At 47.0% G+C, this 11,495-nt stretch overlaps 1 protein-coding gene across 1 annotated transcript in view; it reads right to left on the bottom strand.

The window, feature by feature from the left end:
- The window catches only part of LOC144160157 (sodium-dependent nutrient amino acid transporter 1-like), a 16,271-nt gene extending 5,589 nt beyond the window's left edge, over positions 1 to 10,682 (bottom strand). The window contains exons 1-6 of the mRNA XM_077691754.1: positions 10,517 to 10,682; positions 5,913 to 6,044; positions 3,452 to 3,630; positions 2,248 to 2,435; positions 1,314 to 1,446; positions 292 to 426 (exon numbers count right to left, since the gene is read on the bottom strand). Of these exons, the coding sequence (XP_077547880.1) occupies positions 292 to 426; positions 1,314 to 1,446; positions 2,248 to 2,435; positions 3,452 to 3,630; positions 5,913 to 6,044; positions 10,517 to 10,682 (933 nt within the window). The remainder of the gene's footprint in view (positions 1 to 291; positions 427 to 1,313; positions 1,447 to 2,247; positions 2,436 to 3,451; positions 3,631 to 5,912; positions 6,045 to 10,516) is intronic.
- Between the last annotated feature and the right edge of the window lie 813 nt (positions 10,683 to 11,495).

Below are 11,495 nucleotides of genomic sequence, written 5' to 3'. Positions count from 1 at the left end.
AGCGCTCAACAGTCGTATGGCCAATAAGACAGAGAAAGAAGATGTCGAACGTTGCCTTCCCGGAAAAGCAGACTATATCTTGAAATTGGCTTCCGTCCGTGTTCGAAACGTGCCTGTCAATGACACCTGTCTTGTGTTCCGTTTATTTGCTCCAATAGCAACGTTCTTAGACCGTAACCCACACGTGTGCCCAGAAACAAGTCCTTTTCTAGTGATCATCAGCCTTCACCACCGCGAACAGGAGGAGACGCAGTGGCGCCTCTTTTTCATCGAAACATGCAGCCAACTCACGCCCGCATCGTAGAGGGCCTCCCAGTGCGGGTACATCAGCTCGAAGACCGAAGAGCGAGCGTTGGGTAGGAACAGCATAACCGCCGTCACCGCCACGAACACCACGATCGGAAGTAGTCCCAGCAAGGGCGAGATCTGCACGCGCGCCACGCTTCGTAAGTATTGGCCACAACCAGAGCCACGAACAACGACGTATAGCAAGGCCCCCGGGCCAACTACGTGAAAATAGGCGTGCGTATTTCGTGGGGGGCTTAGCGAGAGAAAAAATTTCCGACCGCGTAAGCGGGGCCGGCTTCCAGCGTTGCCTACTCGCATTCAACTATAATGGCACAGTGGCTAAGACAGTGTGCTGCGGTGGCTGCCTCTCAGATGAAGACGAAAAGCGAAAGTACCGTGCGTCATTATTTCAGCGCACGTCAATGATCCCAGGGTGGTCATTGTTCATCCGGAGCCCTCCACCATGGCGCGCCTGATAGCCCAGATGTAGCTTCAGCATTTTAAACCCCCGAAATCGGGACTATGCCTACAAACTTTGCACTCTAAAATGCAGTCATGGTACAGTTACGTTACGTATTCTACCGTTGTTTGGCGCTTCTGCTGTTTTTTTTTTATATTTCTAAACTAGCAGCGGAAGGCTAATATACATTAAAGTCAGTAGCATAAACGCGTAGTCGAGCAGGTTCGTGAAGATTTTGTTTCCGCAGAACTTTCAATAAAAGAAAAAGAGATAGATCTAGATTGGCGTTCGCTCAAAAGAAACTGGAGGAAACCGGCAACATGTATGCATGCATTGCTGTTACCAAAAAGAAAGATCAATCGCTCAAAACACTGAAACACGGCATTTAACGAAGCAAAGCCTAAGGAGGTCGAGATGACTTTTTTTCCGATTATAGTCATTTTGCCCTGAGAATTTTGTCATCAAAGCCTAGCAGTCGTCACCCGAATCTATTATAGTACACCTTCAAGGGATTAGGTAGAATAGGTCAACGCAGTAGTGTGTTGCTAAGCAGTGCGTGCCAGACCTTGCCAACCGTGGCGACCCCGTGGGCGGTGCAGACAAAGATGACGAACCAGGTGAATATATAGCAGACCAGAAGCTCCCAACGGATGCCACCGAAGTCGTCGATCCCTCGGGTCATCTTGAGCACGCCATGCCTGCGCGGAAAAAAAGCCACGTGAAATCAGGCCAACAATGTGGAAACTTGGTCCCGCGGCCATGACCAGGTGCAGTCGACGCCAGCAAAGGTTCAAGTCAGTGCGGCGCTTCCTATGTCCTATGAGAAAAACCAGTACGGAAGGGGGACCCGCCGTTTTGGCTCAGTGGCTGAGGCGTTGTGCTGCTGAGCCAAAGGACGCGGGTTCGATTACCGGCCGCGGCGGCCGCTTTTCTGATGGAGGCGAAAAGCGAAAGCGCCCGTGCTTTCGAGATTTCGGTGCACATGAAAGATCCTCAGGTGGTTTAAATTATTCCCGAGCCCTCCACTATGGTGCGCTCATCACCTGTGTAGCAGCGGCGCTTTAACTCTCACAATCAATCAATCAATCAATCAATCAATCAATCAATCAATCAATCAATCAATCAATCAATCAATCAATCAATCAATCACTCAATCAATCAATCAATCAATCAATCAATCAATCAATCAATCAATCAATCAAAGTACGAGGGGGCAGGAGGAAAACAGTGCTTATGCCGGGGCATGCTGTTAAAAGGTAGATGCGCGGGCTTGCTTGGCGCACGTAACTGTTTAAAAGCGTCCGAGGCGCACTGAAAAATATAGACCACTGCAACCGGTTACTGTGCAGCAACGTAAAACAAAATTCCATTCCTCCGATTCTGCACACGCAATGCGCGAGTCTGCGTCCCGTGAACGACACCACGCCACATTGCCAAAACGAAAACGGTCTCATAGCAGCGCAAAAAATTATTGTAGAAGAACGGGTTAGCCAGCTCACAGGAAGAAGGCGTACTCTGAATGAAGCCGTGGGTCGCGGCACTCGGCTGGCAGAGCGGCCGAGTAGACATTGAAGGGGACGCGCACCGACTGTCCGCACACCGTGAGCCAAGTGTCGTTGGGGCCGGGCGGGTACGCCTGCTGGACGCTGTCCTGGTGCAGCCTCACCTTCTCTGCGTGGCACGCGCGCTGACGAGGGCGCACGACGACGCTATCACCAGACCGAACGATAAAGATGCTCCAGCACTGCAGCAATCCGTCCGGCCCCGCATTCTCAAAAATGTCGTGATACAAGACCAGACCCTCACTTTCCTCCTCCTTGGCGTTTCTTTGCGGAAGATTTCGAACCACTGCAAAGAAGCTATATGAAGCGAGCCCCGCACAATCGTCTGGCAGTCGCCTTTTGCTTTGCTTGACTTCCAAGCTTTGGTTGGATTCTTTTTCACTTGAATGGAAGGCGCATTCTCTGCTAATGCACTTGCAGTTCTAATATATAATTCTGTTCTGAAATAAAAATGATGAGAATAACGTTTTGAGTGCTTTTTTTTTAAATGCAGAGCATTTCAGTAACTCACGATGTCACCCGCGTTGACGTCCGTAGTCCGCACCGCACCCCTCCCTACTATATAAAAAAATACTATCTGACGCCCGGTTTCGATCCCTCGACCCTGCGGGCGGAACGTAATGTACATGGTGCTCTACCCACTGCGCCACAAAGCCGACACAGAATTGGACGCTGCGAACGCACCTTATATCGTTGACTCATTCAAATTACTACTGACGAGCGCTCTCTCGTCAGCAGTTGCCACAAGTGCAACAACATTAACGTAACGCAAACTACTTAACGTCGTGCGCCCCCGGAAATGCTCTGCATTTGATCGTGCCCCTCGCGAGGGGATGTTTCACTGCGTCTTCTCTCGGTCGCGGGACCCGTGGCGGATCTGGCGGAGGCGCGGCACAACTCCAACTCAATGAAACCGCAATAGGCTCCGGACAGCGAAGTTTGGCGCGCGAGCGCAGCGCCAGCCGCGACAGACACGCGCAACTCTGGGTCGGTCCCGCCGCGCCGACCGCCTTCAGCGCCAGTGAACGCAACTTAGCAAAAAACGTTTGTTATACCGTTATTTGTGAAGCCTTAGGTGATTTAGTGCTCATGAAAAAAAAAACCAATTTTTTGTGGAAGCTCGGCCGAATGGGCAGCTTACCGCCCTGTCGACGTCCCTCTCCCTGCAGTTGAGGGGGCTGGCCCCCCACCAGGTGAAGCACTTGGTCCAGGGAAGGTCCTCTTGGAAGGCCTGGAGAAAGTAGTAGAAGCTGCAGCTGTCGTAGAATGCCTTGTACGCGGTCACCACGAAGGTCTTCAGCAGCATCGCCATGCCGATGCCTGCGCGACAAAGGATTTTTTTTTTCATGAACCTGCAGGGACGCCATGTAGACACGTCACGAGAGGACGGGATGTCCGGCTAGTAGGTATTATATTACACTTAACTGCGCCCGATAAACTATATCCCCAAAACACGAAGGGTTATTGCTGAGCCTATCGCTATAACTTTTGCTTGTAATTTACCTAGACCAGGAAACACGACGAAGAGGCTATTTTCACGCCGTGGGTTTACCAATGTTGCGGAAAGTACAAGCCGAAGTTGGCGACTCAATAGTTTGCCATTTTACTATTTATTTGTTTCTGTGTCCGCACACCCGCTACCCTTGCTGACGTTTTTGTAGACAACAAAAATTTACGCATCTTCACGAAGTGAATCATGATGAGTGGGTCCAGCAGTGGGATTGTTTTTACCGTAAATAAGCCGTGGCATTGCCCACTAGCGCATGTAAATGAGTGACAACGCGTGTGCACAGCATATACAATTCCAATCCAATCCAATCCGATACAATTCAATTTAATCCAATCCAATCTAAATCCAATCCAATCCTATGCTCCTCGTTGATGCGCAACACTGCGTACACGGACGCCAAGCCCCGGACAAAGCGAGGTCCTAAGGTGCTTCGCCCCTAAAAAGAAGGACTGAGAACGAAAAGACATGCACGCAGGCAAAGGAACAACCAATTGGGGCATTCTCAAAAAGCTCTGGATATTACAGCGGGGCAGTTATCCAAGTAATTACGGGGACAACAGCAAAATGTTTTCTCCCATCAACGAACACAAAGTCAACTGAAACCTTATTGAGCGATACATCTGAAAGCTTGACAGCATTCGTTCCTTTCAAGAGTCGGTAGTGATTTTTTGTGACGTTTAACGCGCCGACACTACACAGCTGATGAGGCGCGCCGTAGTGGAGGGCTCCGGATTAATTTTTACCACCTGGGGTTTTTTAACGTACGCCGAAATCTCGAACAAGAGTGTTTTTGCTTTTCGCCTACATTTAGATAAGCAGCTGCCACGGCCGGTAATCTAACCCTTGTCCTTGGGCTCAGTAGCACAACGCCTTAGCCACTGAGCCACCGCGGCGGGTTTTCCTTTCAGGAGTCGGTAAAACAAATGCGCTAAGGTGATTGGCGCTGCTATAAAGAGCAAGTGCTTAAAGACCTTACAAAACAAGCTCATCAAGACATCCAATAATGCTATTTCAGCGACAAACTTAAGCCAAATCCATTCGATAGGCAGAAATTCATAATTTTTTAGTCGCTTGGAATTGAACTCTCGTTCTGGTGACCTGGAAAAAGGCACCCCCAGTTATTGTAATACTGAGCATGTGCGTGTGGAAAACCAAGCCACTGGGAGGTTTCCAGGGAAGGAGTGCAAGCCTACCGGCACCTTCTAAGGCGACGCGTGTTAAGAAGAGTTGTATTAAAGGCGTGCTTTGAAACACGGATTATTCAAAGCTTTAATGGCAAACCGGAAAGAGATGTACAATGTAAAGTAAAGAAGTTTACCATTGAGGGATTGTAATAATGACTTGCAGGCTAGCTCCAAGAAGAAGAACTATGACAAAACTAAGTGGTGGATATTGCAGTGGAATGCATTTTGAATACAGAGAGAGAGCAGTCACACTTCGCCATGCATTCCTATACCACGGCGTGATTTCAGAATTGGGAATAGATTTAAAAAAAATCTCACGAAAAGGGCAGAGCAGGCAAAATTAAAGAACCGATGCACAGAAGAAAATTAATCGGGCCTGAATGCACAAAAACCACATTTAAACCACCAACGCAGATGTTCGAAGAGGCTCCAGATCAATCATTCTACTGTGCTCCAAAGGGCACCGATATTCGTCCAAACTGAACAATTCTTCCTTCATGGTATTTTGAAATCCGGACTCATCCTAAATATCCGCCGCGGTGCCTCGGCGGCTAAGACGTTGCACTGCAGTGCTCAACGACGCGGGTTCGATTTCGGCTTGGTGGCTGCTATCCAGATGGAGGCAAAAAGCGAAAACGCCCGGGTGCAGATTTAGGTGCCCGTTAAGGATACCCAGGTGCTTAAAATTAAGCCGGAGCCCTCCACTGTATACGGCGTGCCTTATAGCCCAGGTGTAGCTTCCGCGATTAAAACCCGCAATCAAATCCAATCGAATCAGTTTCATGTAGAAACGAAAATATGTGGCCTGAAATTGAACTCGCGACATCGAACGCAGTGGCTAGCAATTTCCAGCCACAATGCCTCCCCAACGTGCGCGAGAAGCCACCGAAGGGCGTCGAAGAGCACACCTTTGCCGACGGGAACACATGCCCAGAGTTCGAGGCAGCCCCTGCCGCGGAACTGGCCGATGGTCATCTCGAAAGCAGCCATCGGTATGCCCAGCAGGATCAGCACGGCAGCGTAAGGGAGCAGGAAGCACGCTGCAAATGCAAGAAGGGCCGCGTGGCCTCCGACTGTCGTCCGCATCACAGACTATCCAAAGACGTTAAAGACGGGCAGGTGTACAGCTTAGTCATCGACTGGGCCAGGGGCACAGGTTGCCCCGTTTACTCCGCGAGCATTTACACATTTCACACTAAAAGACAAAATCAGGCCTACAGGCAAAGAAAAATGTGCGCCCACTAGTGTTACCGATGATGGAGGCGTAAAGGCACAAGCCGATGAGGAGTCCATCATGTGACACTGCTTTCGGATAACCTCAATATCCCTACCTAAAGATTTTCATGAACACGCCGCGAGTTATTTTGCCAGAATCACATTCCTGGGGCGGTATTCTCGAGTTTTGCCCCTTTTGCGTCTCTTTCAAAAGTGTCCCTTCTGGCAAGTCCTGATTGGCTAAAAGCAAACAACCGGAAGTGACGTAACGCAAGCGCGGCAAACCTGCTGCCAACGCTCACTGCTTAACCGGAAGTACGTCACGAGGAAGGGGCGGAAAAGGGACGTTTTCAAAAGGGACAATTACGAGAATACCGCCCCTGCTAGCCTCCTCCTCGGGATACGAAGCTGTACGCCTTCTTCTGTGGCGCTCTCCGAACGACGTAGCTGGGCTCCATGAAGAGAACACTTTCCCAGTTGACACCGCGTTGAGCTCGTGCTTGGGAACCCAGCATGCTGACGCCGTCTCCCTTCCCACCACGGTCGTGGAAACGTGGCCACGTGTACGTGCGTGCGTGCGTCCGTGCGTGCGTGCGTGCGTCCGTGCGTGCGTGCGTGCGTGTGTGTGAGATAGATAGATAGATAGATAGATAGATAGATAGATAGATAGATAGATAGATAGATAGATAGATAGATAGATAGATAGATAGATAGATAGATAGATAGATAGATAGATAGATAGATAGACAGACAGACAGACAGACAGACAGATAGATAGATAGATAGATAGATAGATAGATAGATAGATAGATAGATAGATAGATAGATAGATAGATAGATAGATAGACAGACAGACAGACAGACAGACAGACAGATAGACAGATAGACAGATAGATAGATAGATAGATAGATAGATAGATAGATAGATAGATAGATAGATAGATAGATAGATAGATAGATAGATAGATAGATAGATAGATAGATAGGCAGAGAGACAGACAGACAGACAGACAGACCGATAGATAGATAGACAGACAGACAGACAGATAGATAGATAGATAGATAGATAGATAGATAGATAGATAGATAGATAGATAGATAGATAGATAGATAGATAGATAGATAGATAGATAGATAGATAGATAGACAGACAGACAGACAGACAGACAGACAGACAGACAGACAGACAGACAGACAGACAGACAGACAGACAGACAGATAGATAGATAGATAGATAGATAGATAGATAGATAGATAGATAGATAGATAGATAGATAGATAGATAGATAGATAGATAGATAGATAGACAGACAGACAGACAGACAGACAGACAGATAGATAGATAGATAGATAGATAGATAGATAGATAGATAGATAGATAGATAGATAGATAGATAGATAGATAGATAGATAGATATATAGATAGATATATAGATAGATAGATAGATAGATAGATAGATAGATAGATAGATAGATAGATAGATAGATAGATAGATAGATAGATAGATAGATAGATAGATAGATAGATAGATAGATAGATAGACAGACCGACAGACAGACAGACAGACAGACAGATAGATAGATAGATAGATAGATAGATAGATAGATAGATAGATAGATAGATAGATAGATAGATAGATAGATAGATAGATAGATAGATAGATAGATAGATAGATAGATAGATAGACAGACAGACAGACAGACAGACAGACAGACAGACAGACAGACAGACAGATAGATAGATAGATAGATAGATAGATAGATAGATAGATAGATAGATAGATAGATAGATAGATAGATAGATAGCAGTGTCGAACCGAAAAAAATGCCGGTTCGGTTCCGGTTCTGGTTCAGGCGAAATCATTTCGTTCCGGTTCAGTTCCGGTTCAACAAAATAACTGGTTCGTGAACCGGTTCGGGAGCTTGAACCGGTTCGCGAACCGGTTCGACGAGTTGAATTATCACTGAAATTAGAAAAAACCTTTAAGAGTTTAAAACGACAGCCAAATCAAAATACAAACAAAAATTCAAAATGCTGCTGTTCCCCCAAGGGAGTGGCGCAATTGCAAAGCAAACTTTAAACAATTACGAGATATTAGAAAAACAGATGAAGTGGCGACGATTTACCGCCTACTTTCTCGCCCAGACTGTAGGTTGTCATAGCGACTATTCATAAAGCCACCGCCAAAAGATTTGACGGTGGGATATATTTTGTGCTCTTTCTTTTTTTGTTGAAAGCGCAATCGTCGCTATGGGATCGCCGATCACGCCAACCTTGAAGCCTTAAATTTAGGCCTGCGTACTGGCGCATTCAAATACCAGTACTTAATACCAATGGCGCACATTTTTATAGTTGTAACATAACAGAAAAATCCTACAACAAGCACATAAATGCTACCAATGAATTAGATTATTTGGTCACCCTGAATAATTTGTTAGCTGTCACCTCACCCAATGTGTTAGTCACCCTTTCGTTAAAAATAAGCTTTAGTTAACGCTCAGTCACTGCATTATTGCTCTGACGACTGCAATTCCTTTTGCGGTAGCAATACCGGATGTGTGCATTACAATCAGTATGTCATCGTACCGCCTGACCCCCGGACATCGTTCTATGTGCTAAATTGCGGGATCTTATAACAGATTATGCTGTTAGAAAAGGAAAGGTAAATTTGACGCGCGGAGCATGAGATGGGACTTTTTTGGGTAGACGCTCTTTAATTCATCCACAACAATACTCTTCTCCAGAACGAGTAGCAGTAGAAGTAATGTAGCGAGTTGGGAAGTTAGTGCAAGTGCACCTTCGAAAACAAGCAGATCTGAAAGAGACAAAACTGCAGAACAATCATAAAAGATGATCACTGGGCGAATGGGGCAGTGTGAGGTACCGGCCTGCCTTTCTGCACGTGTCATCTGCTTTATAACTATTTCTGCTTCCAAAACAAGGTCGAGGGCTGCAGTTTCTTGTCAAGGAATTAAGTGCGCACCTTAACAGTTTTCTCTGACATATCTGTTGTTATTTGTATCTGTGAAAAAACGGAACTTGTCCACTGTACTGTCCCCAAAAACTGACCACAGAAAACTCACTTCCCTCGCACTGATGACACGTTTGGTTGTGAAAGGCAGGGCAAAGAAAAGTATACAGCAACATCCACGTTTTGGTGCTTTTTTTTTTACTTGTTCGGTTTTACTTACTTTTTTGCGTAATGTTTTAAAACAACGTGATTCGCCTTTTCTTTTTTGTTGTTTTCCGTGTAAACCCATTAAAAAAAACTGGCGCATTTGGTGCCCCGTGCTATATCTCTGCTCCAAGGAGCAGCTTATATTGCAGCCCGGCAGACTTATTTTAACCCGCTGGCGATATTAAACGTAGATCAAAATCTCAATACATGAACGTTCTCGATTTCAATCTATTTCAGAAATACGGTCGCGGGGAAGGGAGATCGAGGCCACTTGTGGTCAGCAGCAAACGGCTTAGCCACTGACCAGCTCCTGCGGACACACTTGTTAAGCATTACACAATTGGGAGGTGTCGGACCTTTTAAACAAATTATGAAATGCAAAACGTCTGCACACATCGGGTGTGGGCTTTCGCTGTTTCGCAGTGAAGCACTCCTGCAGCCTGCTTTCTCCAATAGAGTCGCAGGTAGGGAACGGCAAAGTCGGTTTATATCCCCTGCAAGCTGCCGAGAATGACATTTCGTTTGGTCAGCTTGCACTACCCTCGCGCTTCCTGCAGCAACAGACCATTGCTAGATTAGTGCTTATTAATTTCCCCTGTTGTTGCATAGAGCGTGATGGTGTTCAACTGTCTGGAGGGGAAAGTGCGCGAGCGGGTACGAAGTTGATGATACGTGAAAGCAAAAAAAAGGCCTGAATTGCATTGACTGTGCAATATCAACAACGGAGGGTCGAACCGTTTCGGCATAAACCGGTAGCCGTAATTTCTTTGTTGGGTTCAGTTCCGGTTCGGGTTCACCGTGCTCAAAAAATAACGGTTCGGGTTCGGGTTCAGTTCCGGCAAAAATACCAGTTCAGTTCCGGTTCGACACCTTGATAGAGAGAGAGAGAGAGAGAGAGAGAGAGAGAGAGAGAGAGAGAGAGAGAGAGAGAGAGAGAGAGAGAGAGAGAGAGAGAGAGAGAGAGAGAGAGAGAGAGAGAGAGAGAGAGAGAGAGAGACTGCACTAGCGCGCTTCCCGCGAGAGATTCTCCATTAAACGCGGCTTACACCACGCCGAAGTAGCGGGGAGCGTTGCCACCAGATATGAGCCTCGCAAGAGCACTGCCGCGGCACGCTTACCTCCGCCGTGGCTGAGGATGAGATAGGGGAATTCAGTGACGCACTGGTAGCTGCAGCCGAGGCAGATGCACAGAAACAGAATGGATCGGTTCGAAGCGTAGTACACTTTCTCAGCTGCAGCCTCCCCTAACTGCTCCCCGGTGTCTGATCCTCCGCTCGCCGACATGCTGCAGCCCCGAGTGCCGTTCTCTGCAGTGCGATTGAAACCGGGCTGGGGGGAAACAGGTGACCCGGTATCGAGGCTGAAAATGAAGTTGAGGAGTGTGGATAGATGGGCTAGTTGGCACTTTGACATTCTTGAAGCACAGCGCACTACGACAGGACACAGAGAGGGACGTGAACACAGCGCTGAATAACAACTGAAAATGGGTTACTGAAGGCGTGAACATATATAAAAAACACTAACGAATATCAAAAGCAAGGCAACTGCACTCGCAGTATGCAGTGTGATCTCATTGTCGGTTGGCCAGAAATTTAAGTTCTTTGTCTGATAAGCCATGCTAATACAGTTATCGCTCAGCCGGAGAATTTCGAAGGCCTCAATGATTTCTCGGGTGATTCTGTGACGACTAGTGGCTATCAGACTGCACTTATCGTACACCGATTTGCAACCGCACTGCTCGCAGTGAAATGCAAGATTCCCTGCCGCGACGAGGTTTTCTACATTGCTGTGGTGCTGTGGAAACCGTTCACTTACGCATCTTCCCGATGTCCTACGTTTATTTTTTTCCACAGTCCAAAGGAAAATAATACACAATTTCCTCTCTGCCTGATACAAACTGATTTCGATGTTTTAGCCGCAATATCTACTTTTCTTATCCTTGGTAATAACTTTTGAACACAAACGAATACGTTTCTCCGGTGCGGAGAAAGCATTCACGCCTACGCGCTAACCCGTCTTCTCTGGGCTGTGCGCAATTGCGTGAATACACGGCACCACAGCCAGCCACATTTTTTTTTTTTTTTTTTGTTGGGTGAC

The sequence above is a fragment of the Haemaphysalis longicornis genome, unplaced genomic scaffold (genome assembly GCF_048455015.1).
Source record: "Haemaphysalis longicornis isolate Haplotype H1 unplaced genomic scaffold, Haemaphysalis longicornis Haplotype H1 scaffold_10, whole genome shotgun sequence".
In the NCBI taxonomy this organism is placed as follows: domain Eukaryota; kingdom Metazoa; phylum Arthropoda; class Arachnida; order Ixodida; family Ixodidae; genus Haemaphysalis; species Haemaphysalis longicornis.
This window is presented reverse-complemented; position numbering and strand designations above follow the sequence as displayed.